The sequence below is a fragment of the Syngnathus floridae genome, chromosome 1 (genome assembly GCF_059516105.1).
Source record: "Syngnathus floridae isolate MCC-2025c chromosome 1, RoL_Sflo_1.0, whole genome shotgun sequence".
NCBI classification, from domain to species: domain Eukaryota; kingdom Metazoa; phylum Chordata; class Actinopteri; order Syngnathiformes; family Syngnathidae; genus Syngnathus; species Syngnathus floridae.
This window is the reverse complement of record NC_142413.1, coordinates 18637009-18661274: the sequence shown is the minus strand read 5'-3', so window position 1 is coordinate 18661274 and position 24266 is coordinate 18637009. Positions and strand designations below refer to the sequence as shown.

The 24266-nt window shown below is 40.9% G+C and overlaps 2 protein-coding genes across 4 annotated transcripts; both read left to right on the top strand.

Annotated features, from left to right (window-relative positions):
• Nucleotides 1–39: 39 nt before the first annotated feature.
• cul4b (cullin 4B) lies at nt 40–12247 on the top strand. Its single transcript, XM_088381663.1, has 20 exons — nt 40–946; nt 3153–3268; nt 3354–3457; nt 3573–3642; nt 3957–4030; nt 4108–4270; nt 4364–4453; nt 5212–5294; nt 5384–5451; nt 5971–6089; nt 6167–6359; nt 6430–6534; nt 6622–6732; nt 6824–6909; nt 7520–7627; nt 7719–7832; nt 8972–9077; nt 9159–9331; nt 9413–9565; nt 11320–12247. The coding sequence occupies exons 1-20, from the start codon at nt 493–495 to the stop codon at nt 11413–11415; spliced, it is 2586 nt and encodes an 861-aa protein (XP_088237789.1). The 5' UTR covers nt 40–492; the 3' UTR covers nt 11416–12247.
• A 244-nt stretch (nt 12248–12491) lies between these two features.
• On the top strand, nt 12492–23134 carry lamp2 (lysosomal-associated membrane protein 2). Of its 3 annotated transcripts, none has more exons than XM_088381643.1 (9): nt 12492–12659; nt 14094–14209; nt 14883–15093; nt 16021–16182; nt 16248–16468; nt 16549–16668; nt 17647–17701; nt 17794–17964; nt 22274–23134. In XM_088381643.1, the coding sequence occupies exons 1-9, from the start codon at nt 12614–12616 to the stop codon at nt 22414–22416; spliced, it is 1245 nt and encodes a 414-aa protein (XP_088237769.1). In that variant the 5' UTR covers nt 12492–12613; the 3' UTR covers nt 22417–23134. The 3 variants fall into 3 exon arrangements, with proteins under 3 accessions (XP_088237769.1, XP_088237775.1, XP_088237779.1); XM_088381649.1 differs by lacking the exon at nt 22274–23134 and adding an exon at nt 21424–22267; XM_088381653.1 differs by lacking the exon at nt 22274–23134 and adding an exon at nt 18607–21290.
• Nucleotides 23135–24266: the final 1132 nt, after the last annotated feature.

The window sequence follows — 24266 nt, the reverse complement described above, 5'->3', positions numbered from 1 at the left end:
GGGGTGGAACACGTTGGTGCAAAAAGTACTTTTGTACAAAGTACTTCCGGTGGGGTCACTGAGTAGTTTTTCTTAGCCATTTTTCTCATTGATACTAGTGGCTTCTTTACTCCTGCGTGAAACAACTCGTCTCCCAACTTTAGTCCTTTCAAAGGTGTTCTTTTTGACGGGCTCCTTTTGTCAAGTGTTGTTCGTTGGAGGACTGGACAACGCGTTTCAAGACGAGAAGAGGAAGCAATAGGCCACCATCTTTCTTTCGGATGCCAGCAGCAATAACAAGAAAGAGAGCAGGCTAGCTGCTAGTGGATCTTGTACCGGGACAATTTACACTCTCCTATCTTTCTCCTCCGCGGGATAAGGAAAGCAAGCTGAGGACGGATTCGTGTGGAGCTCAAGATACGGCCGTCAACGTTGAGCTCGTCCTTCTCGCTTGCTTTGGGAAGTTTCTGATCAGAAGACTGGCTGCTAAGATTTAGTATTCCCCGTTCTTTCATGTTTCCAACAGGTTTATCTTCCCCTAACCCCCCACCACCGCCAACCCAAGAGGCAAGAGCAGCGGCTACTAATGTCAAAAACGACAGCGGCAACATTATATCTTCGAAGAAGAGGAAAATAAACGGCTCCGAGAGGGAAGAGACCAGCGACACTATCTCCCCTTCGCCTCCCAAGACCCTCACTTCCTCCTCGTCCGCCTCCTCGTCGCCGGTGCACATCCAGAAGAAGTTGCGCTTCGAGGACTCCGTGGACTTCATTGGGCTGGATGTGAAAATGGCCGAGGAGGCTGCTGCTGCTTCGTGCTCCAACAACAAAAGCAAAGCTGTGCTCCTGGCCGCCGGCGTGGGGGGCCACCATGCCAACGGACTGACCAAGAGCGTGGCGAGCTCCGGGACCTTCTCCAACAGCAAGCCCGGCGCCGCCAAGAAGCTAGTCATTAAGAATTTCAAAGGTACGCCTAAATAATAGAAATTATAAAGCCACACTGCACACCATTTGTGCAAAAATAGGGATCAAGACTAACGCCTTCTTGTAAAGGATTTTAAAAATACTTACAAATGCCACAAGATGGCGACAAAACAAGAGATGATCATAAAGCATCAACACCGCGTCCCTGTCTGAATACTCGAACTTCCCCCCAGTGATGCTCCTCTATCATTGCCAGCATTTGCAGATGAAATAAAGACACTACAGCTGTTTAATAGCAGTTCTGCAATTACATTAACTTTTATCCACCTTATTCCTGAAGGCTCTGGTATGGAAGCCAATACATGTGTGACTTCATAAGACACTGGAAGTAGGAGGGAGCTATTTGTTTTACAGTGGCTTTCGTTTCATGGCTCGGATTGTTTGAAGTCAGCAATCATAATTTCCCACACCATTTAAAAAGTGTCTTGCACAGCTTTGGAACTTGTTACACGAATGTTTCAAAACTTGTAATGTTTAGGAACTTGCGCTCCGGACGATTAGAGTATGTTGTTGTGATGATTGGTTACAGTGATACCAGCGCCTACCTCTGGGTGAGGCACATTGAAGAATTAAGCCGCTATCCCATTTAGCAGCGAATAATTGGAAATGTTGTATTCTTGTCAGGTTCCTTCAAGGTTGCAAATGTTCACCAAACGGTTGGCCGACGTTTGCCTTTTACTCACTTGTCACAAAGGAATTTTGAATTTCCCCACTCAGTGGCATAGGGTTGTAAATCTGACAATCTTTTTTTTTTATATACATAAATTCCCTACCTGGATGTCAATGAAGCGATGGGATGGATTCTAGGCTATAGAAAAAAATGTTGTTGTTGTTTTTTTAAAATTGCCATGCGATCGACCAGTAGTAGCTTACTTTGGTGACGCCCCTGACCACGGTTGCTGTAATGCTGAAAGCGATGCGACCTTTACTAGTTTTATTTACTAGTCGTACTGAAACGTACTGAAACATTTTGGCAGAGCGCTGTGTACAACTAGTATGGATCAACAAATTCGTCAATTGATCCATATATAAGGCGCTCTGAATTATAAGGCGCACTGTGGTTTTTTTTTTTTGAGTAAATTTTTAAGTGCTCACTATAGCGCGGAAAATACGGTAGTCATGCCTGGAGAGTGAGACACAAAGGTGACGTAATTGAAAGGTGACACACAAGTTCACATTTTGGACACTACATGAATGTATCAGGCGAGCTAACCCAATACCCCACAAATCAATATAATATAGTCAATAGAGGGTTACATCATACAGAAGACATTTTTATTTCGCACTACAACATATACTGTTATATCACACAGGTCTAAATGACTATTCACTCCACCTACACCTGAGGCACATCAGTATTAGCCTAAATTACATACAAGCACCAAGTTAAACGGGTGTGACATCACACATGGTCAAACAATGAGTTGTTACGCTTTGCACAGCCTGTATTAGGTCATTAAGGTCACTTTTGGCATTTACACAATAATAAACATTTGGAAATACAGGCAAATTGTAATTAGGCTACATGGGCTTTTCTTAGCTGCCTCAGGAGAGAAGCAAAAAACATTGTCAGTTACTTTTTTGACTGTGCACAAGGTGCACTCAAGAATTGCCAGCAAAACAGAACACCTCAAAAGTAGATGACAAACTATCAATGAACTAAATCAAACGTCAAGACCAAGAGTCAACTAAATAAAATCCCAATATTTTTGTTGAAATTTTATTTTATTTGTTTATTGTCTTGACCTGTACGAGCGAGAGAGTCTGATCTCAATCTCACCAACAGCAATTCTCAGGCAGGGCAAACCTGGGCAAACGAAATAAACCAATTAGCAAAGAGTGGACAGTTTGAAGTAAATGATTCCTGTGTTGTCAGCTGCTGGGATTTGAATGCTTACTTCTGCTTCTTTAAAACTTATTCAACGCTGAGTGATGTTAACAAACTATCATGTCTCTGCCGCGTGCCATTTCGAATGAGGATGGACTTCCGCTGACAAAGAGCGATTTGCTCAGGAACCAAACGTCACAACGAATAAATAAATGTGATTGCACGATTCATTTTGAGCCAACGACGAGCTGCGTGGAAGGCGGGTTTTCGGAAGAAAGTGGCTTTTGCTTGCCATGCTTGCATCATTCTCACAATAAGATAATTCAATGACTTTCAACATCCTGTGTTGTTCTGCACCCAGAAAAGCCCAAGTTGCCAGAGAACTACACACAGGAAACATGGCAGAAGCTGAAGGAGGCAGTGGAGGCCATTCAGAACAGCACGTCCATCAAGTACAACCTAGAGGAGCTGTACCAGGTATCGTGTCCTGCCTTACCACCCATCGCTTTTTCCTCTTTTCCCTCTGCCTAAACTTCACATGCTCCTCTTAACCCTTCTGCAGGCTGTTGAGAATCTGTGCTCCCACAAAATCTCCGCCAAGCTTTACAAACAGCTGAGGGCCGTGTGTGAAGATCACATCAAGGCCCAGATTGATCAATTCAGAGAATATCCTTTTTTTATTATTATATTTTCCGTGAGGCAGGTCTGTTAAATTCATTGAGTCCGTCATAAATATACTAACCTGTCAATAACCTTACGTTTGCCTTAACACCGTTCTCACGGGTGCCCTGGACAGTGTACTCTTCCTGAAGAAAATAGACAAGTGCTGGCAGGATCACTGCAGACAAATGGTAGGTTTTAATGCTTTTGGGTGTTTTGTACTTGCTTTCATACAATAGGTGGGTATTGTCATGACATTGAATTCAATTGCAGTAGGTAGAAAACAACCGTTTTCCCATCAGAAATATCACTAGTGTTGTGTTGCACCAAGTACCGATACCATTACCTTATCGTAAATTTTAGGTGACAAAACTAATGTCATTTCCAGAAGTTTTATTTGTTTTTCTTAATGAGTGTGTATATAAAAGAATTTGATTTATTTTTTAGAATGGCGGGATGCAATATTGCTTGATGTATTTTAATCTGAATTTTCTTTTCTCCACAGATAATGATCAGGGGTATATTTTTATTTTTGGACCGTACCTATGTTTTACAAAACTCTATGCTGCCATCAATTTGGTGAGTTATCTCTGATCTATTATTTTCTATAAACCTCCAATGAATGTCTTGCTCATAAGCCTGCTTATCTTGCGCAGGGACATGGGTCTGGAGCTCTTTAGGTTCTACATTATCAGCGACCTGAAGGTCCAGAGTAAAACCATTGATGGTATTCTGCTCCTCATCGAAAGGGAGCGTAACGGCGAGGCGATAGACCGCAGTCTGCTGAGAAGCCTATTGAGCATGCTCTCTGACTTGCAGGTAACTCAACTGTATAGCAATATTATACTGATGGCTCCCCTCTTTTCACCTCTTGATGGAGGACTTAATTGAAAATGCTCTAATTTCCGACAGATTTATCAAGACTCCTTTGAGCAGCGTTTTCTGGAGGAGACAAATCGCCTGTATGCTGCAGAAGGCCAGAGACTGATGCAGGAGCGAGAGGTTAGCTATGTGATTATATTGCTGTCGGTATGAAGAACTATTCAAATATGACACTAAACTGTCTTTTTTTTTTTTTTTCAATTTGTGGCCTGGATATTTATTTACCGTGGTGCAATTGGGCTGGGGGGGGGGGGCAGCTTCTACTGGGGCAGAATTACCTCATATCAAAATTATTTTTGAATAGTAATACACATTACCAGTACATTTCAAATTATGTCAAGAGAAAATGCAACAAAATATGAAGGAATACTCTTCAAAATACTTCATTCAGTCTTTTACCACAGAAAATCGCTCTAGTAGAGCACAAGAGTATTCTATTGAAAGTTGTAGTGATTATTTATAATATGAGATTTGTCATCGTAGCTCATAGCTCCTTATCATCAATTGTCTTTCCTAGTTAGTTGAAAGAAATTGCAAGCAATTCCTGAAGAAACACCCCTGCTTTATATGGTGTGTTAAACGTTCATAGAATACTCTTTTAAATTAACAGTTTTTCAAAAAAATATTGTAGTACATCAGTAGACTATCTTGTTAAAACTAAACATTTTAATGGTTCAATTGTTATTTTAGATTTAACCACATCATTGTAATTTTTAATTTTCTTTCCTCGTTTGTTGAAAAAAAAAAATCACGTAAAATCACATCGCAGCAAACCTATGTGATGTTCATTTTGACTCGTGTAAACAAAGATGGTTCCCTGCCTTGTTGACAGCTATTCAGTAAATCTCACTGCCTGCCTTGCCACCATATGCTTACAGGTACCCGAGTATTTGCACCATGTCAACAAACGCTTGGAAGAGGAGGCAGACCGAGTCATTACCTATTTAGACCAGAGCACACAGTGAGCGTTCCACTTCACTTTGTCTGTTCATTCTGATTAAATATATAAAAATAGAAAACATGTCTAATTATTGCTTCTTTGCATTGTAGAAAACCTCTTATTGCCACAGTGGAGAAGCAGCTGCTAGGCGAACATCTCACTGCAACTTTGCAGAAAGGTAAGCAGTCGCTGAAATGGGAAAACAATTACATGCTCCAATAGAGTACACCAGAAACAAATAATTTAAAATAAGAGCTTATTCAGTTTATCATTGAAGGGGTTAGACAACCCAAGGTCATGATTTTTGGCACAGAGGGGCATCCCAAACATAAATCCCTCACCACGTGCAAATGAATAATAAACACACCTCAAGCAGATACAGCTAATGTAGCAAGACGTGTAGTACACAACGCCAGTTGGCGTCCATGTGTTGATTTTCATACTTCACCAGATGTTGCTTGGTTGCAGTTAGACATGACATGGAAATGACCTCCATGCAGTCAAATTAAAGCAAGTGTTACTTTTCAGTAGCAAAGACCAGTGAAATGATTAAATCAATTTTACCCAAAGCCTTTATTGGGTTGGGCGATTAAATGATCTCCCAGCTCTACTATTTAAAATTATTGTGACATTTTCCATCACACCACCTCCACTAGATGAAGCCTTCATTTTGACTGAATGTGAATTTTTGCTCCAGGGCTGACACACCTGCTGGATGAAAATAGGATTCAGGATCTGTCTCTCCTCTATCAGCTCTTCAGCAGAGTGCGAAGTGGTGTTCAAGTCCTCCTGCAACACTGGATAGAGTACATAAAGGTACATGTAGTGGGAGACGCTAGTTTCTTTGTTTTGAAAGTTTGAATCTTACAATGTGCTCCAAACACATCCTGCAGGCGTTCGGGAGCACAATTGTGATTAACCCTGAAAAAGACAAGACAATGGTGCAAGAGTTGCTAGACTTCAAAGACAAGGTAGACCATATCATCGATGTGTGCTTTATGAAAAATGAGAAGTTTGTGAACGCCATGAAGGAGGCTTTTGAAACATTCATCAACAAGCGGCCAAATAAGCCAGCAGAGCTCATAGGTGAGATATTCTGCATAGTTGAAGTCTTAAATGTTTTCTTCTTGTGTCTAAATGTCATTTATATTTCCAGCCAAACATGTGGATTCTAAACTGCGAGCTGGAAACAAAGAGGCAACAGATGAAGAATTGGAAAAGATGTTGGATAAGATAATGATTATATTTAGATTTATCTATGGTAATAATTAACAAGGTTTATAACAGTGGTGTTGTGTCCCCTTTGTGGTCATTGCTGAGTATATATTTTGCTTTTGCTCTCTTTTAGGTAAAGACGTTTTTGAGGCCTTTTACAAGAAGGATCTGGCCAAGAGGTTACTGGTTGGAAAAAGTGCTTCTGTGGATGCTGAAAAGTCAATGTTGTCCAAATTAAAACATGGTAAAAAAATAAAAATAAAGCAAGTGTTAAATGAAGGATTGAAAAAAGAGGAGGTTTGTATGATTTGATTGACTGTATGTTTTCATTTTAGAGTGTGGGGCAGCATTCACCAGCAAACTGGAGGGGATGTTCAAAGATATGGAGCTTTCGAAAGACATTATGGTGCAGTTCAAACAGGTATAAATGCACAAAAAAACCTGTTGTTTCCTGTAGCTAATTAGCTGCAGTGCCCATTTTCAGAGAAAAGTGACAGGAAATGAATAGGTCAGATGGGTTCAGATGAGTGTTGCACACTGCAGATGTGTCACATATACTATAGCTGATTTATATCGACGTACAAAAGAGGCCCCGGTTGAACTTGAAAATGTCACATATCTATCAAAATTGAGCTGCAGTGTGAGCACAGCCTAATTTGCAAAACGACTGTTGGCAGGGAGTTCACAGGCAAAGTGATGCTAGACAGCCATCCCTCTATTTTCTGTTGCACTTGTCTTCATTAGGATCACTGGTGAACTTGACACAATCTCAGCTGACTTTGTGTTCGAGGACTGGGGTACACACTGGGTTGGTCAGCAGCCAATCGCAGGGCACATATATGTAGATACATACATTCACAACAGAGTTAGAGTTTTCAATGAACCTAGCATGCATGTTTTTTATGAAGTGGGAAAAGCTGGATTGCCCCAGAGCAAACAGCCAGAAGATGTGTCCTCAGCTTCCTCCCAACCACCCGCAAGAATACTTGACCAAAGCATGTTCATCTCCTGCCATGTTGTATGTCTTTCAGTATATGCAGTGCCAAAACATCCCCGGTAACATCGAACTGACTGTGAACATCCTCACGATGGGCTACTGGCCCACTTACATCCCTATGGAAGTGCATCTTCCTGCGGAGGTTAGCAAATATTTATATAATCACTGTTTTATAACTTGATGCGTATGTAATAAATGCGTTGTCCTGAAATGCTGCTGTTATCTGCGTCCAGATGGTGCGCCTGCAAGAAATCTTCAAGACCTTCTACCTGGGCAAACACAGCGGCAGAAAACTACAATGGCAATCGACGCTTGGCCACTGTGTCTTAAAAGCTGAATTTAAAGAGGTGTGGGTACTTACTTTTTAGAATGCCACAAAGATCGAACAACAATAAGCCACTGCCTTTTTTCCCTCAACTTCAACCCCTGCAGCCTAAACAAGAATTTGTCATAAATGTTCATTCAAAGTACATTCATCTTCTATTTTTTTTGTGAAGGGGTGCCAAATACTTGTGCTGCAGTACTACGACATAATGAAATAGAGTGGATGCGACTGTCCAACAAGTTAGCTCATTAGTTGAGTTTAGCAAGCCGCCACAGCAAGGATTTACTATTTGAAACACAAAAAGTCACAATAAGTGACCAGGATTTTAGCTTTGCCCACAATGCGACGTATGATTCTAGTTAGGGTAATTCATTTTAAACCAAAAACAAACGTCACAATTTCAGCCCATCAAATGGGCAGACGTTTTCACGCCACCAAGGCATAAAAATCCAGTATAGAATGTAGGGTACACGTTTTGTGTTTTACAACAATACTTACCATACCATATCTATTTCACCTGTACCAAGAGTTGAAATAGTGAAGATTGTGGCAAAGATTTTAAAAGCGGAGGCCTCAGCAGTTGGGATGGGGGAATGCCGAGGCTACAAGGTGCGGCTTCAGACACCGCGGGGTGACGACAATGACCTGCTGGTGGCAGACACTTGGCCAGGTGGCCAGAAGAACGCTGGAGGGTGTCGACGACGTTACTCGAAAAGTCTCATTAAAATTTTGACCGTATTTCACCTATTGCTACAGATACAATTTTAATAAGGTTAAGTATTTTTCTGAGACACAATATATTAGTACTGTACAGTTATACTTTATTTTTATGACTTGGCGGTATGGCGGCTCTGTCTTGTGTGCTTAAACAACGAAATGGGAATATTGAGGAGTTCACATCGTTTTAAAAACACCAACATCTGTCAGTCATTCATGTAACCGTGACATCACAGCTCTGCTTGGCCTGCGTTTTAGAGGCATCTCAGAGGAGGCCGTTCCATTGTTAGTCCACCGCTCCCAGAAAGTGTCAAAAGTGACCACTGAGGGCGGAGCAAGAACTTTTTGCTGTAGAACTAGTGCAATAGAAAAGACCAAATTTTCCGCTAGTCTGATGAACTTCATCGTATGGTTGTATCAACTGTAATGTGTTTCTCACACCAGGGCAAGAAGGAGCTGCAGGTGTCACTTTTCCAAACTCTAGTGCTGCTGATGTTCAATGAAGGGGAGGAATTCACCCTGGAGGAGATTAAACTGGCGACAGGAATAGGTACGCTTGGTATAGCCAACCTCCCATTGGCACGTCGCTGTCATTGAGCACAACTGATCCCAGGTTTCATGTGGTCTACAGAAGACGGTGAGCTGCGTCGCACTCTGCAGTCACTGGCATGTGGCAAAGCGCGTGTCCTCACCAAAATCCCAAAAAGCAAAGATGTAGAAGATGGAGATAAGTTCTCCTGCAATGATGAATTCAAACACAGGCTTTTCCGCATCAAAATAAATCAGATCCAGATGAAAGAGACGGTACAGCTTTTGGGTCTCACGCTCACAGTGTCCTCACCGGGCATGTCAAGAGTGAACTTGCAAATTTTTGTGTCACTTCAGGTGGAGGAGCAGGCCAGCACCACGGAGAGGGTCTTCCAGGATCGACAGTATCAGATTGATGCTGCCATCGTGCGCATCATGAAGATGAGAAAAACTCTGAGCCATAACCTTCTCATGTCAGAGGTGTACAACCAGCTCAAGTTCCCCGTCAAGGTGATGAAGCCTTTTTGCTTTGAGGAAAAATGCTGCAAAGCAAACAGTAGTGCTTTTGTGGTTCATATGCACAAAATGATTTCACTGATTGTTCAGTTATCAGTCGCTTGCTGTTGGTCAATACTGAACATTCCAGCTTTTGTTATTCCTCCAGTCAGTCAGTCCACTTTTGAACCGTGCTTTATTTACACCCAATCCATCTTATTTAGGTGCATCCATACAATCAATTGAGATCCTACACAGAAGGATCTTGCTTTATAATTCAGTTCCATTACAACAGTGCAACGTATTCCAAATTTGTGAGCAACAAGGCATGCACTTTAGACTATTCGTAAATTTCACTTCTACTTGGGAAACCCCTTTCTCTGATTGTCTGACAAGTTTAAGTTAAAAATGCCCAGCAATTTCTTGAGCACACCAAAATTTGGCAACGTCAATGTGTGAGGGGAAACAAAATTAACTATGGTCTTGATCCATTCGGTTCCTGTAATAGTTTTGGACAGGGTAATCCAAAGGTAGGAAGTTCCTAATGACTTGTATGCGGGTTTTGGCAACTTTTGAGTTGTGTTTCCAAGTGAAAATATATAGAAATGTAACAAAAATGGAAAGCACTGAGTGCACTGTTAGTCCTCTAGGGGAAATCAGTACTGGCAAAAATGTTGATGCCTATGAAATTGATCCTCAAACTTAAATAATGATTATTTTGGTCATTTCGGGCGCTAAATTTGTAGTATTGTGCCAAAAAAGAAACCGGTGGTATTGATTAGCAGACCCCATAAGTAGCATAGCAGCGACTCTGCAGCAAAAGAAAGTTAATACAATGGTTACATTGTATTGTGCCAAAATATATTAGTGATAGTCAAGTATTTATGGTCACCAATTCGATCAATGACTGACTCATTGAGCAGGGGGGTATTCCAGAAAGCAGGTAAACTATGTATGTTAAGGTTGAAATCAGGGAATCTTCGTGTTTTTTGTTCCAAGAAGAGAGGTAAATGAAACTTCGAGTCACTTACCATAGCAACTGACACGGTGACGCTAACCAGCTCCCTAGCATGTTTTCTATAAGAAACCCCAAGATATGGCGTACCCATTTGAAAGAAATCTGTACTGTGTTGCGTGGGGAGAGGCTCTTCAGACCTTTCCTGGATGTGCTTTCAATCCCAGGGGAGTTTTGTTGGAGTGATATCGTTTCACGCACGTATCCATCATTTATATCAACAGCATTCTCTCAACTTACTGTATATCAAATATAACAATGACTATGACAAATGATAGCCGACCCCCGACTGTTCGTTATAAGGAAACTAATGTAATGACTCAAACGACATGAAGGACAAGACATTTTGCAAACAAAATGATACAAACAGATGTTTGAATCCTTCCATCGTGGCCTAAATGGTGACTTGGCCTGATTTCGTCCAGATTTCCATCAAACTTACTTGACATGTGTGCCAGCCCCTGGACATGTTTTGCTTACACAATCCGTAAACAACAATAAGAAATAAACACCACTTGCCATCCCACATAACAGAACTCATTTGGACTAACACACGAAACAGTATACAGTATATTTAGCAATGGGTATTTCACATTACGACCACCTCTGCAGCAACAATGGTAAACACATTTACACAAGAGTCCCTCAAGCTCTTCCACTGCAGTGTGCTTAGGTTGTGTAATACATTTCATATTTGCGCATACATTAACTGTGTGGCTCAAATCCTGTTCCTCCTCTCTGCTTCTCCATGCAGCCTGCTGACCTAAAGAAGAGGATAGAGTCTCTCATCGACAGAGACTATATGGAGCGTGACAAGGAGAATCCCAACCAGTACAACTATGTGGCTTAGAGAACAAACAAATAAAATTGAACAGTGAGAAAGAAAGAGGTACAGATGGTCATGAGTGATCCTCCGCCTCTATGAACCTTTTTGCCCCAGTGGATGTTAATATGTCATTGTCAAGCCAGCTACCGGCGAGCAGAATGGATTCCGCTCCACAGGATGTTCGTCAGGGGGTCCAAGATTCTGTGGACTGCGCCTGCGTCAAGAATTTTGTCCATACTTCTCAGTGCCTCTGAGCTCACTGGACAAAGGATGCACACATAGACACATTTGCTGGGTTTTTTTTCTTTCTTTTCCGTTTTTTTTTTTTCAAGTGACAGAAAATATTTATTTTCAAACTTAAGATTCCTTGTCCACACATGCTCTTTGTTAGAGTCACTTTGTCCAATTATTTTCTTCAGTTTGGGGGGAACAGTTGGGGGTTCAGCATCTTGTAAATGCCGATCAGCCCCTATCAAATATGAGACTATTGGGCTACTTTACTCGGTGACTGTGTCAAATTCAAGTTGTCAAAACTGACACGACAGAAAAAAAAGGAGCACTTCAATTTTCATGCTATATTTTGTATTTTTGTTTCGTACAGTCCTTGGCTAGCCGACACGACATTTTAACCTGCTTACAGTCCACTGGCTCCCCGCCCCCCAGTTTAAATGCCAAAAGCACATTTCATCGTCATTTTCAACCTCACATTTATTCCTCTTCGCCATGTTACGCACTAAAGAGTTCTGTTGGGCTTGCGGAAAGTGATGAGTGTTTTGGCGTACAACATGAAAGAATAAATATCTTTGTACAAACATGTTAGGTTCTTTGCTTAAGATTAAAATTACTTTCATGTAGAGGTTTGCAGTACGATTCATTCGATTTCATGGTTTGAACTGATTGTGCAGAGACTAAAGAATTTGGATTTGTGTTTCGGGGGATGCTTTTCATAACAGTCTTTTGGAGGTTTTGTTTTTGGAATCTGATGAAAGTTCCCCAGTCTTGTTTCAAAATGACAAAAGTGCAGTGAAAAATCCCTGACAGAGGCAATTATCGGAGGGAGTCCACACCTCCTGCCCCTGTGACCTGTGGCCTTGTCATATGACTTTATATGTGACGTACAATCGTGCATTTCCTCATACTGACGGCAGAGCGTTCGCCAAGTCCCAAGTTCTGCACCGACTGCTCGGCTCTTGTTTTATTCATCGCCAATCAGCAGGACATCATGTTTCGATACGCTGCCTTTGCGCTTTTCTTCGTATTTGGATTTGGTAAGTTTCGTTAATTTTATGTGCATTTAGTAAAGAAATTGCTGTAGATCGCAAACAGAATATGCGACGTGGTGCCAACTCCTGGATCGAACGTCGGCCTGGTGCTTTATTGAAACCGTGATGAACCGTTTATTTCGCCACACACATTTTAAAACATTTGTCTCTGCAAAACCTAAAAAAACAAGTAATAATAAAATGGCGAATGCGTCAACTCCGCTGACGTATTTAGATGTAGCGCTAATTACGTCAACAACATCGCCACTCGAGTATCGCAGAGGACGCGTGAAGCTAATTTTACACGCCCTGGTGTATTAACACATTTATTTTGTATGGGAGAGCCAACACTAGTTTCCAGCCAAACTATACTGTGACGGCAATGGTGAAATCTAGCTTTGCTGGTGTCACTTCGGTAGCGTCACAGTAGCGTAATGGCTGGCTAACGCTAGTTTTGTAAGCTAAAGTTTGCGTTAATGATTAAACCCCAGCTTGTCTAACCACCCTCAGCTTCGAGTATAAGCCTCCCCGGAGGCAACAATGCAAACCGCACAGCAGTCTTTATTATTATTATTACTGTGCGTGAAGTAAAATATAACATCGTGCTCGTTTGTTAGCATTTAGCGCCATGTTGGTGTTTAAATGGGGCAGCGACCTCATGAAGCGCTAACTGGCCAGAAAGTTACGTTCATTTTTGCAGTACAGACTCCAAAAAGATAATATTTTGCTTCGAAAAAATGGTCCAAATGTTTGCTTTCATTGTATAAAGCGTATTTTTGTCGCGGTCAAGCTAATGTAGAATAGCATGTTCATTTTGGGATCTCCTCGCTCGATGACGCCTATTCTTTTAACATTTAGCGTTATTTATCTTTGCGTAATCCTTAGAATAGTCACGTCGATAAATAGGAGTGTGTTGGAATTTCTGCCACAGTTCCCCATGTTGCTAGCTGTTTTGACTGATTTTCCAAAACCCACCTTTGTTCTGTGATAATACAAACAAAATCGACCCAAAAGATTAGCCTTTTTTTTTTTTTCTACTCTTTCCCTTTAGTAATCAAAAGTAGAACACGGGTTGGTCTCACCAAAAACACCCGTTTCTGACCCAAAAGTGGTGAAGATGAGCTTTTTATGAAAATAAATGTCAACCTGAGCATTGATTTCTACGCTAATATTTTTGCTTTTGGGTTAGGTTTAGGGTTAAGCGTAACCTTGGGCTTGCTACTGGTAAATTCTGTTCAAAGTTGTGTGACTGTAAAGCAAAACATTTAAAAAATAACACATTTCTTCCAATACTGGTCAAGGGGCATTTTATTCACTCAACTGAGGGAGCTCAAGGCATACCTTTGATTGATTATAGATGCAGTTAGTTTGGTGAATCTTGTAAAGCATGACTGTAAATGTAGGGAAATTAGTGATATGCGTTTGTATTTCTCTTTACAGTGTCCCATCTGTCACTTGGGGCTGAGGTGAAGGTCATGGACAAGGATGACAAGTTGTGTCTTTACGCCAATGTCACGGTCAAATTCTCAGTGTTGTATGCGACGTCAGACAACAAGGTAAGTTTCTAATCTCAAAGATGCCATTTTCTACTCTTGTTGCACTTCAACTCTCAAAAATGATGAGGTGTGTAGTCCCCCAGATTCTTGCTTGTCAGCGTTTCACTTGTGTTTTCCTGGTGCACATCCTGTCACATGCACTGGTGAATTATTGGGCTGCAGCTGAAAGAACTGTAGAATTGCTGTTACCGTTGAACCTCTAAATTGGAACTCAATCAGTCCCCAAACTGCCCCCACATACAACTGAAAAAGCTACAAATAATAGTCGCATAAGATAGACTAACTATGTCTACTAACTACGTCGTGGTTGCAAACTAGGCACATTGTCGTTTTTACGTCCGGCACTATTGTTTCTTCTCACAGCAGTCCACAGAGTCAGTGGCTCGCCCAAACTCTGTTGACCACATGCAAGGATTTGTCATTGTGATTTATGAACACACGTTTAACATTTACAATTATTGGCACTGACCATTTTTTTGGGAGCAGATCATGGAGGGCAAAAAGCAATTTTAACACAAACCATACAACAGGATCATTTGCTCAGGATAATAGTCTAAAGACCTCTAACAATTGGTCTTTGCTGACTTGGATCAGGAAGAGGAAAAATGGTCAAATTGTTGATTTTTGATAAGTGTGTACCCCGCTTTACTATTTATGCTACTTCTTGTCACAGAGTGAGATAGCCACGTTTGAGCTTCCCTCCGAAGTCACGTCTAACGGAAGCAAATGCAGCAACACAACTTCAACCCTGAAGCTCAACTTCGGAGCGGGACACTCCTGGAGCGTGAACTTCACTGTCAACGGGAACACGTACCAGGCGGATTCAATCACGTTTTCCTACAACCTCAGTGACTCCACCATCTTCCCTAAGTCTGCATTGAACGGTAATGCCGACATGTCGCCAATACACACAGTTGCATACTGGACACCTTGAGCAGTTGGGTGTTAGCAAATTAGCAACACGCTGCGTTTAGTGCAGGCTTGTTAATGACTCAAGCGCTCTATGGTGAGTGCAAATGACACACAGGAGGAACAAGAATCTAACAAGCAGGTGACGTTTGGAACGTGAACACAGATGTTAAGATAACAGGGTTTTCTGATGTGAAAACATAAAAAACAAATAAGACAAAAACACATTTCAGAACTTAAAAAAGTAAGGATGAAATAATGTGCAATATGCCCATTCCTCTTGTACACCCTTAATCAAATTGCCTCTTGGTCTTTGTCAGAGCCCATCAGCAGGAGACAGTTTCAAACACGGTTAGGACAGTTGCCTCAGGGTTCTGGGAGTCTAATCTGGGCTTTGATCTTCCTTTGTACATGGTCTCCTCATGGTTGCTTGGGTTCTCGCCAATTATTTTGGTGTCTTCACACATCTAGAAACACGCCTGATGGGTTTACTGACGACCCTTGCCCAAACTTAACTGGGCTGCAGCACACCCACGTATATAAAATAGAAAATGGATAGATGTCATGTAATCATAATCAGATTAGATCAGTGGTTCATGGCTGCATAAGGCTTCACCAGGCCACCACTACAGGTGGCCCTTGGCCCTGTCCGCCTGAAAGACCAACTCTCTCAGAGAAAATGGCTTGTAGTGATGGAGTGCGACATGTTCCGGCTTACTGTTTGCACATATTGGGGATACTCTGTGACCGTAGACTCTTTGTCAACTGAGGCTCCCCGTTTGTTTTGTTTGTTTGTTTGTTTGTTTGTTTGTTTGTTTGTTTGTTTGTTTGTTTGTTTTTGTTTGTATGCAAGCAATTAAAAAGTCAAATTTTCATCATATGTCTCTTCCTTCCTCCTTCAGACACCCTCTCTGCGGATGTAAGGCCTCAAATCACCGACGTAAGCATGGACACCTGCTACTCCTGCATGAGTGAAGAGACCATCAGGTCCAACTCAGTCAACCAGACCCTGTGGAACGTGCTCATCCAGGCATTCATCAGCAACGGCACACAAAGCAAAAACTGTAAGGGTGGGCTCAACCTAATATAAAGACATTCTCTTACGAACTGCACCTCCCTCTCTTCGCAGTGACCACCTGTTCGGCCGACCTGCCCACCACGCCCACTGCCTCTCCCACCACAGTGGCTCCAGTGACGAATGCCACCACCATTACGCCCACTCCGCCAACAACCCCTGCCCCAACCCTCCCCACACCCACCACTGGGAGGTTCAACATCAAACCTGATGAGAACAGCACGGCATGTCTGTTGGCAAACTTCGCCCTGCGGATTGGCGTTGAGCTTGGCGAGGTGTGTGTGAGCCCCCCCCAACACTTAATTTTCGAGATAGAATGTAGCCACTCTGATTTTTTTGGGCCTTTCTGCTTTAGAAGTATCAAGAGATAAACTTGGATCCCAACGTGACCACCGCGTCTGGATCGTGTGGCGTCAACACTAGTGAGCTGGTGTTGGTATCTAATGCCTTGACTATCGTGCTCACTTTCACCAATGTAAGTTCTCTTGCGGTATTGTGTCTGGTCTCTCTGGCCATAACATTAGGTACACCTCCACCTGCATTTCCAATACAAGAGCTGGACCATTTCTATTAGTTTTGTGTTTCAATGCTTGAGTCCAAATAGATTTTTGTAAAGACTTTTCATTTTTGATAATCATATTGTATTCATTTTCATGTTATTGATTATGTTATTCTCCAAATGCATCTTAGTACGCATTTCCCTACTGCAATTTCCCGATACACTTGTATGCATGGCATGCATTTTATTACACTTCCAAGACTTTCTAAATAACGCGCTTTTGGGGTTAACTCGATTTCCAAATTCTGAACCCCAAAGTCTGCGTAAAATCAAAGTTCAGCTGTATTTTTTTTAATAAATGCAGCAAAAGTATATATATATTCTATACTAAAATAAGAGAGTTTTGTCAAACTATTTCAGCCCAAAAGTTGTAATGGAAAATTATGAAATTCTTTAAGTATTTTTGAAGAGCACTAAGTGTTTTCAGCATGCAAGTACGTACTTATTGTAAAATAAGTCCAGAAAATCTACTTACTTTATTTCAAATATACTTCGAATTTCTTTTATGCACAACACTGTTTAATGATTTAAATTGCATTACTGCATAAGTATATACTTTATATGCAGTGAAGCACGCCACGAGCACAAGGGTCTACGGTCACAGATAGCCATCTGTATGTCAATCAAGTAACAAATTTCACAAAGGTTGTCTATGTTTTTTTCTCAGCTGTATCAATAGAATAAAACTGGGAGGGCAAGACAGAAGTTGACAAATGCACCAGTTTGTCAGAAATGTAATGTCAAAGCATATTTTGTGACGGTCACTCCGCTCTGGTTTTAGTTATTAGTGTTAGTGTACCTAATGGAGTGTCTGAGCTCTCTGTGTTGGTAGGATGTATGTTTATGGGGTAAATGTGCGTTCTTGTCTTTGATCCGACTATTTTTTTCTGACAGGACACCAAAAAATTCCACCTACAGGCTGTGAATGTCACCGCAAACCTGAGTTCTGGTAAGCCAAGTAGTTTTTTTGTTTTCCTCAAACGCATTGAACACATTCTCCAAGTAGGAGGAGGCTAATATCGGGTTGTGTGTCTGCTTTAGGTGTGGTTTTCTCTGAGGCAAACACCAGCTTGAGTCTGTGGGAAGCAGCAGTGGGCAGCTCGTACATGTGCAACAAGGAGCAGAACTATACCATCACCGGCAAGCTCACCATCTTCACCTTCAACCTGCAAGTGCAGCCTTTTGCTGTGAAGAAGGGCGTCTTCAGTACAGGTACTCTTTCACCTAACACTGGTTATTATTGTTCAAGTCTGCCGTTAATCTTTAACATGAGAAACTACCCTTTTTGCTAGAAAACATAACCACTTCTAAACTTATGGGTTTGTTTGTTGTTTTGCTTTTTAGTTTGTGAGAAAATGCTTTAGTTTTGAACAACCTTTTTTGACACATTGCTGCTTGCGTGAAGTGAAAACAAAAACAGCTGCAGTAGCCGATCCACTTTACGCCATATATTGAACAGTCAAGCTTAAAAAAGTAATGTGAACATACACAAAGAGCTAGAGTAAGCCTAGATCCAGAAATTCACACTAAAAATGAACCAAAAGACCATCTGAAGACATCCCCCCCCCCCTCCTTCCCCTCCTCCATTATACTGCCATGACACATCGCGACTGTCACTTGCGGGCAAAAATTGGAATTGTTACTCGATCGTTGCAATGTAATTTCAGCCTTAGTGTTCTGTGACCCAAGGGAAGTCGGTTCACTTTGATTAACCATACAAGCAGAGATGAGGATCAAAACAAAAATTGTACCTTGTGCTTTGTGGGAAAGCATTTATAACCTGTAGAGAGCATGATGAGTTGAGTAGAAACAGGGCAGAAATGTGTGGTTGACTGCCTCTCTTTTCATCTGCAGCCCATGAGTGTCCATTGGACGACACCAGCATCTTAATCCCAATCATTGTCGGCGCTGCTCTGGCTGGCTTGATTCTCATTGTAGTGATCGCATACGTGATTGGTCGGAGAAAGACCTATGTTGGATATCAGACACTTTGAGAAGTCACTTTGCAAATCAGTCACAAAATATGACAGAGGGTCCCCCCAAGCCTGGTCCTTGGATTCATGTGCAATGAACATAATTGGCTCTTGACAATTCAAACCCTTTTCATTGAAATCAGAAATGTGCAAAGTTGTTTTGAGGGTTAAACATGCACACTGAGCATTTCTGAGAGTTTGCTGAGACAATAATGTGGTAGTTTTTCTTCAAGGACCAAACTTGTCTGTTCCCTGTGTTTATGTTCTTCTCTTTTTCATTTTTTTCATTTTTTTCATTTTTGTGAAAGAGCAAATGCAAATTTGTTTAGCCCCATTCCCTAGTTCAATACAAAACATACAACTCCTATGTATATTATATAAAATCAATAAAAATATCTTTCCAATGCCTTTTTAATTTCTATATTAGAAGTCATTTTGTTCCCTTTGGTCAATTTGGGGGTAACATTCTGAAAAGGTTTTTCACAATATTCAACTTTATTGAGATGCACCTGTGTAACGCAATTTAGCAATGCTGTGGGACTATATTCAGCTCACCGTGACAATTTTGCATTTGCTCTGCCGACACTCCATGTTTTCTTGATTTCATCGCTTGCACATTTCATACTTTTACTTTGATTTATTTTCATTTGTATTTTTCATTCCAATCATCCAGGGGTGGGGAACCTATGCCGTGTGGTCTGTATATTGCCTGCCATGAAATTCCACAAACAAAGCCTCAGAGGAACTGTTGGGGGAAAAAAGCTTCAAATCCTAAGTAATTAATTTCAAAAAGGTTCCCCACCTCTACTATGATTTATTTCATCGCTGCAGAATATTTTCTCAGGATTCAGATGCAAACCCTTCGCCCAAGTGCAGAAAATGAAGTTAGTTTAGCAAAATCTTTCACTAAAGAGTGAAGGCGCGCACCACTCGGATCGCATAGAAAAGAAGCTTTAGCCAATGTTTGCCCCTGCAGAGCGGGAAAAAACATTAGATTACACAATTGTGAAAGACCTTTATAGTCCCAGACCAAGAAAGAGGTTAGAATGTGTCAAGCGTTTTCTGCTCAAAGGGTCTGTCACACTTTGCATAAGTCAGAGAAATCAATCGGATGCGTCTTTTCTGCCATAATTGTTTGTGACATTTGGTGAAAAGGGATGGTATTGTTTCATTTGAGGATGTTTGAATGCACTAAAATGCTCTTTTATGTCTATTTGTGTTTGGAAATTGTCATATGATTATTATGTATTGTGATCCAGGCTCTGAAGGCTGCAGGCGCTTCAAAATTAATGTGCAACACCGTCATGTGTCATTGGTGGTCTCGGAATAATCTCAACAGGAGGTACAGATAGACAGAAGCTTTCCATGGCCACCTTGTTGGGCCATAATGGTGTGAAAGGTGCTCAGCGCCACCCTCACCTTGACTTTGTGTGATGTTTAATTTTTCCCCAACTTGCACTGCAGCCAGCTCAGAGCCTCAGGATAACAGTACTGTGTTTTATTTCTTTTTCTATTGCGACGATAAGCCAGTGTGACACTAGTGTTACTCATTTATGCGGAGGAGAATTAGGGCCTTGCTGAAAAGAAAATACAAAAGTAAAGTCGCCAAAAAAGTTGTAACAGTGACAGTTTTTTTAAAGCAGAGTCGTAAAGTGATGAATACAACTGGAAAGTTGGGTTAAAGTTTAAGAAAAAGTTATAATATTTTGAGAAAGTTTTAATAGTCCATATTTTAAAAGTCATAGCCTTAAGCCGTATAGTATGGAAAACAAACATAATTATTTGGGGGGTCAAATCACAATTATTTTCATTAAAATTTGGGGTATCACATTACTTTTGCCCCTGCATTATAACTTAATGTTCATAGAATTACATGTTTCTCCTCAGAGAATTATGACCTCACAAATTATTCACTCTTATTCCAACTTTCTTAAGTTAACTTTGAGTCAAAGCTAAAGCTTCTCATAGTATTACGACCACTCATGCATTGCTCTCGTCTAGTATTACATCCATTTCTTGTTAAATTGCAGTTTACGGTTTTGATAAATCATGTTTATCAAAACCCCTCATAGTGCTACCCCCCCCCCCCCCCCCCCCCCACACACACACACACACGTATTACAAATAGTTACACATTTCACCATAATTCTTTAACTATATTCTAATTGGATTTGAATCTTTTCAGCATGGCCCAAATACGGCTTTGTATGGCTTTGTATGTTCCGACTAAAGCAGCAATTGGGTTTGTTTTTTCTTTGTTTTGTTTAATTTGCACCGTAACTTTGCTTCCTCCAGGATTCTGTGTGAGTGTTTAAACAGTTGCAGTGTTACTCTCAGCTTTATGCCATAGAGAATAGTGCCTTGCTCAGTGCAAGCATTGGCTTCTATGATTTTAGCCTACATCAGGTTTATTTTTTTTCCCCCACCATCTCGCAAGTTCATCAAAAGGGAATCTGTGTGTATAACGTTCTTTGTTTTGCGCTCACATCCTGAATTATGCAGCGTCAAACTTGATCGTTTTAGTATTCTGGAGGTTTATGGAAATAAAAGTGTGCTGCTGTTCTAGCCCTTCTGAGTAAATGTTTTTTGGGAGGGGGGAACCAGAGAGCCCACCTTTTTATACTAACCCATTCTTCACTCCCTTAATCCCCACTATTCTATGAAGACATTAACCTCTTCTCTCTTCACTCTCATCTAGCTGAGGAATGCCAGACTGACTCGGAGAGCTTCCTTGTTCCCATAGCTGTCGGTGTTGCCCTGCTTGTTCTCATTCTTATTGTTCTGCTGGCCTACTTCATCGGAAGAAAGAGAAACATGGCCAGTGGTTACGAGTCCTTCTAGAATCGTCTTTTTTTTTTTTTTTATAATTATGATTGAGGGGGAGGTGGGTGTTTTGTAATCAAGAGAACCACCCGCGTACCTCTGCACCTGAATTAGCACCACTGTTTGGTGCTAGCTTTTCTTCTTAAAACGCACTTTTCTTTCTTGCTAATGGACCATTTGACATTAGGGGAATTATACCACTTGTGGGGAACAAAACCAACTACATTAGCAGATTTTTGTGTTGAATCTTGTCATAGAACAGTAATTTTGTGGTTTTGTTATTGAGGGAGTATTTGTCGGCCCCTTGATTCCATAAATTAATTTGATTGCTCCTGAAATTTGAATGATTATCTTGTGGCTATAAAAAAAGAAACTAGCGAAGGACTATATTTTGGTCACAATTGTCATAAATACTCTTTCATTCATGAAAGTTTCGACACTTCATTGGGGAAACAATCCCAAACATGTCAAATAAGTCCACTAATGCATGTGTGTACAGAATGATGGCATTTTAATGGTCTTGATTTTCAGTTATCTCACTGTTGATTCTTTGTAGAAATCTAGTCAGGTTCGACTGTATGAAACTTCTAACCATGCTGAGGATTTTTTATCATTCCTACTTTTCTCTTTTCCTTCCCCACAAAGCTTTCCCCCCAATTAACCACCAGTGCTAACCTTACTCTCTCTTGTGTGTGTGTGTCTGTGCTTCCTTGTATGCCACTTAGCCGAGGAGTGCTTCCTGGACTCTGATTTGAGCTTTTTGGTGCCTATCGCGGTGGGCGTGGCCCTCAGCTTCCTAATCGTCCTTGTCCTTCTCTCTTACCTGATTGGCCGGAGGAAGAGTCGTACTGGCTACCAGTCTGTGTAAAGCTCACCCCCTCAATCAATCCCCAAAGTTCTTTTTCTAGCCTTCCCCTTCAAAAGTAACATTTAGCTTATGCCCTTGTGTATCCCAGCTACCGCCACACTGGTTGTCTCTTCCTCCTTTGCCAATGACTGACACAGCCAAACCATTTCAAAATGCGTTGTTTGACTCAAGACTGCATGTCTACTTCCACTCCCAAACTAAGGGGGTCAGTACCCTCTCTGCCCTTTACAATATTATACGCGTGAATGATTAATCGCTTGTACAGAATGAAATCATTTTCGCTGTCGAATGACTTGAATGTACAGGCAAACTATAGCCCCGTGACTTGTATGCCAGATAATTATTTTTTTCTAAATGCACACCAAATTAAAATGAACTCTTGAAAGAGAAGGCACACTAAACATTTTACCAGCCCTGCAATCACATTTTGGACAAAAGATGTGACAAAGAATGAATACTTGTATTTTGTGCTTAAATCTCAACATAAATATTTTCTTAATTTAATGCATCATTTCTTCAATTACAGACACTGCATTGCAATGTAGTCGATCACGAACCTTCCACCACACAGTTTTGTGCCTTTCCGTTAGCCACCATTCAGTTGCTTTGCTTGACAACAAAGTTATGTGATGATGATTATGACCTTGTATTAACAAGTGTGTGTGGTGGAGCTAGGGGGGACGTATTAAATAAATGAAACTTTGTTTCTTCTTTTGTAGTACTGTTGTATGTTTTTTTTTTCTTTTGTGGCCTGAGATCATGTGACTGAAAATCAAAGATTGACTGACTGCTCAGTTGATAAGCTGTTATACAACCTTATCAAAGTACATGAGATGGAGAAGAATAATTAAGGACAAATGAAGGAATATCATAGGGCTTGAAAGTTGAAAATATGGACCGAAACACTATAAGGGTTCAAATATGGAGACAATACTTCCAGTTCCCACACTATTAAAAACAGCAAGTATATGAAACAAATATTGATGAAATAATTTGCATTTTGGTTATCTTCATGAAAATCTGATTTGCTGGTTTATTTACATTCATCCATCTTCTGAACCGCTTGTCCTCACAACGAGGATGGTGGGTGTGCTGAAGCCTATCCCAGCTGACTTTGGGCGGTAGGCGAGGGACACCCAGAACTAATCGCAGAGCACACAGGGACAAACTCACACTGATGGGCAATTTGGAGTGAATCGTTCTACCATCCATGGTTATGGGATGTGGGAGGAAACCTATGCAAGCACAGCGAGAACATGCAATCTACACAGGAAAGAATCAAACCCGCATCCTCAGAACTGTGAGGCGGACGTGTGAACAAGTGTTCACCATGCCACCAGTGTATATATACAGTACTCTAAATATTTACCATAGATATTGCTTCTTCAATTTGGTGCATGCATGAGCACTACCCATCATTGGCACAGGATGGCAGTAGCCGCTAGAAAAGAGGGGAAGTGTTGGAAACACCTCTCAATATTTTGCATTGCAGTTGTACACTTTTTCAAATTTGCAAATATCAACTTTCAGAGAATAATTTTAATGTTTTCAAACAAACTATATTGATAACAGTATTACTTTCAATCAACCATATATTTTCATCAAAATCAATAGTTTTTTTTTTAATTAAAGTACAAATTCCAGATTATGCACACCAGATATCATATACTTAAATGTTGCAAAGAACTGAAAATACTCATTTATTGAATTTTAATAGGTATGGAAGATAGATGGATGGATGGATGGATGGATGGATGGATGGATGGATGGATGGATGGATGGATGGATGGATGGATGGATACATACATAGATAGATAGATAGATAGATAGATAGATAGATAGATAGATAG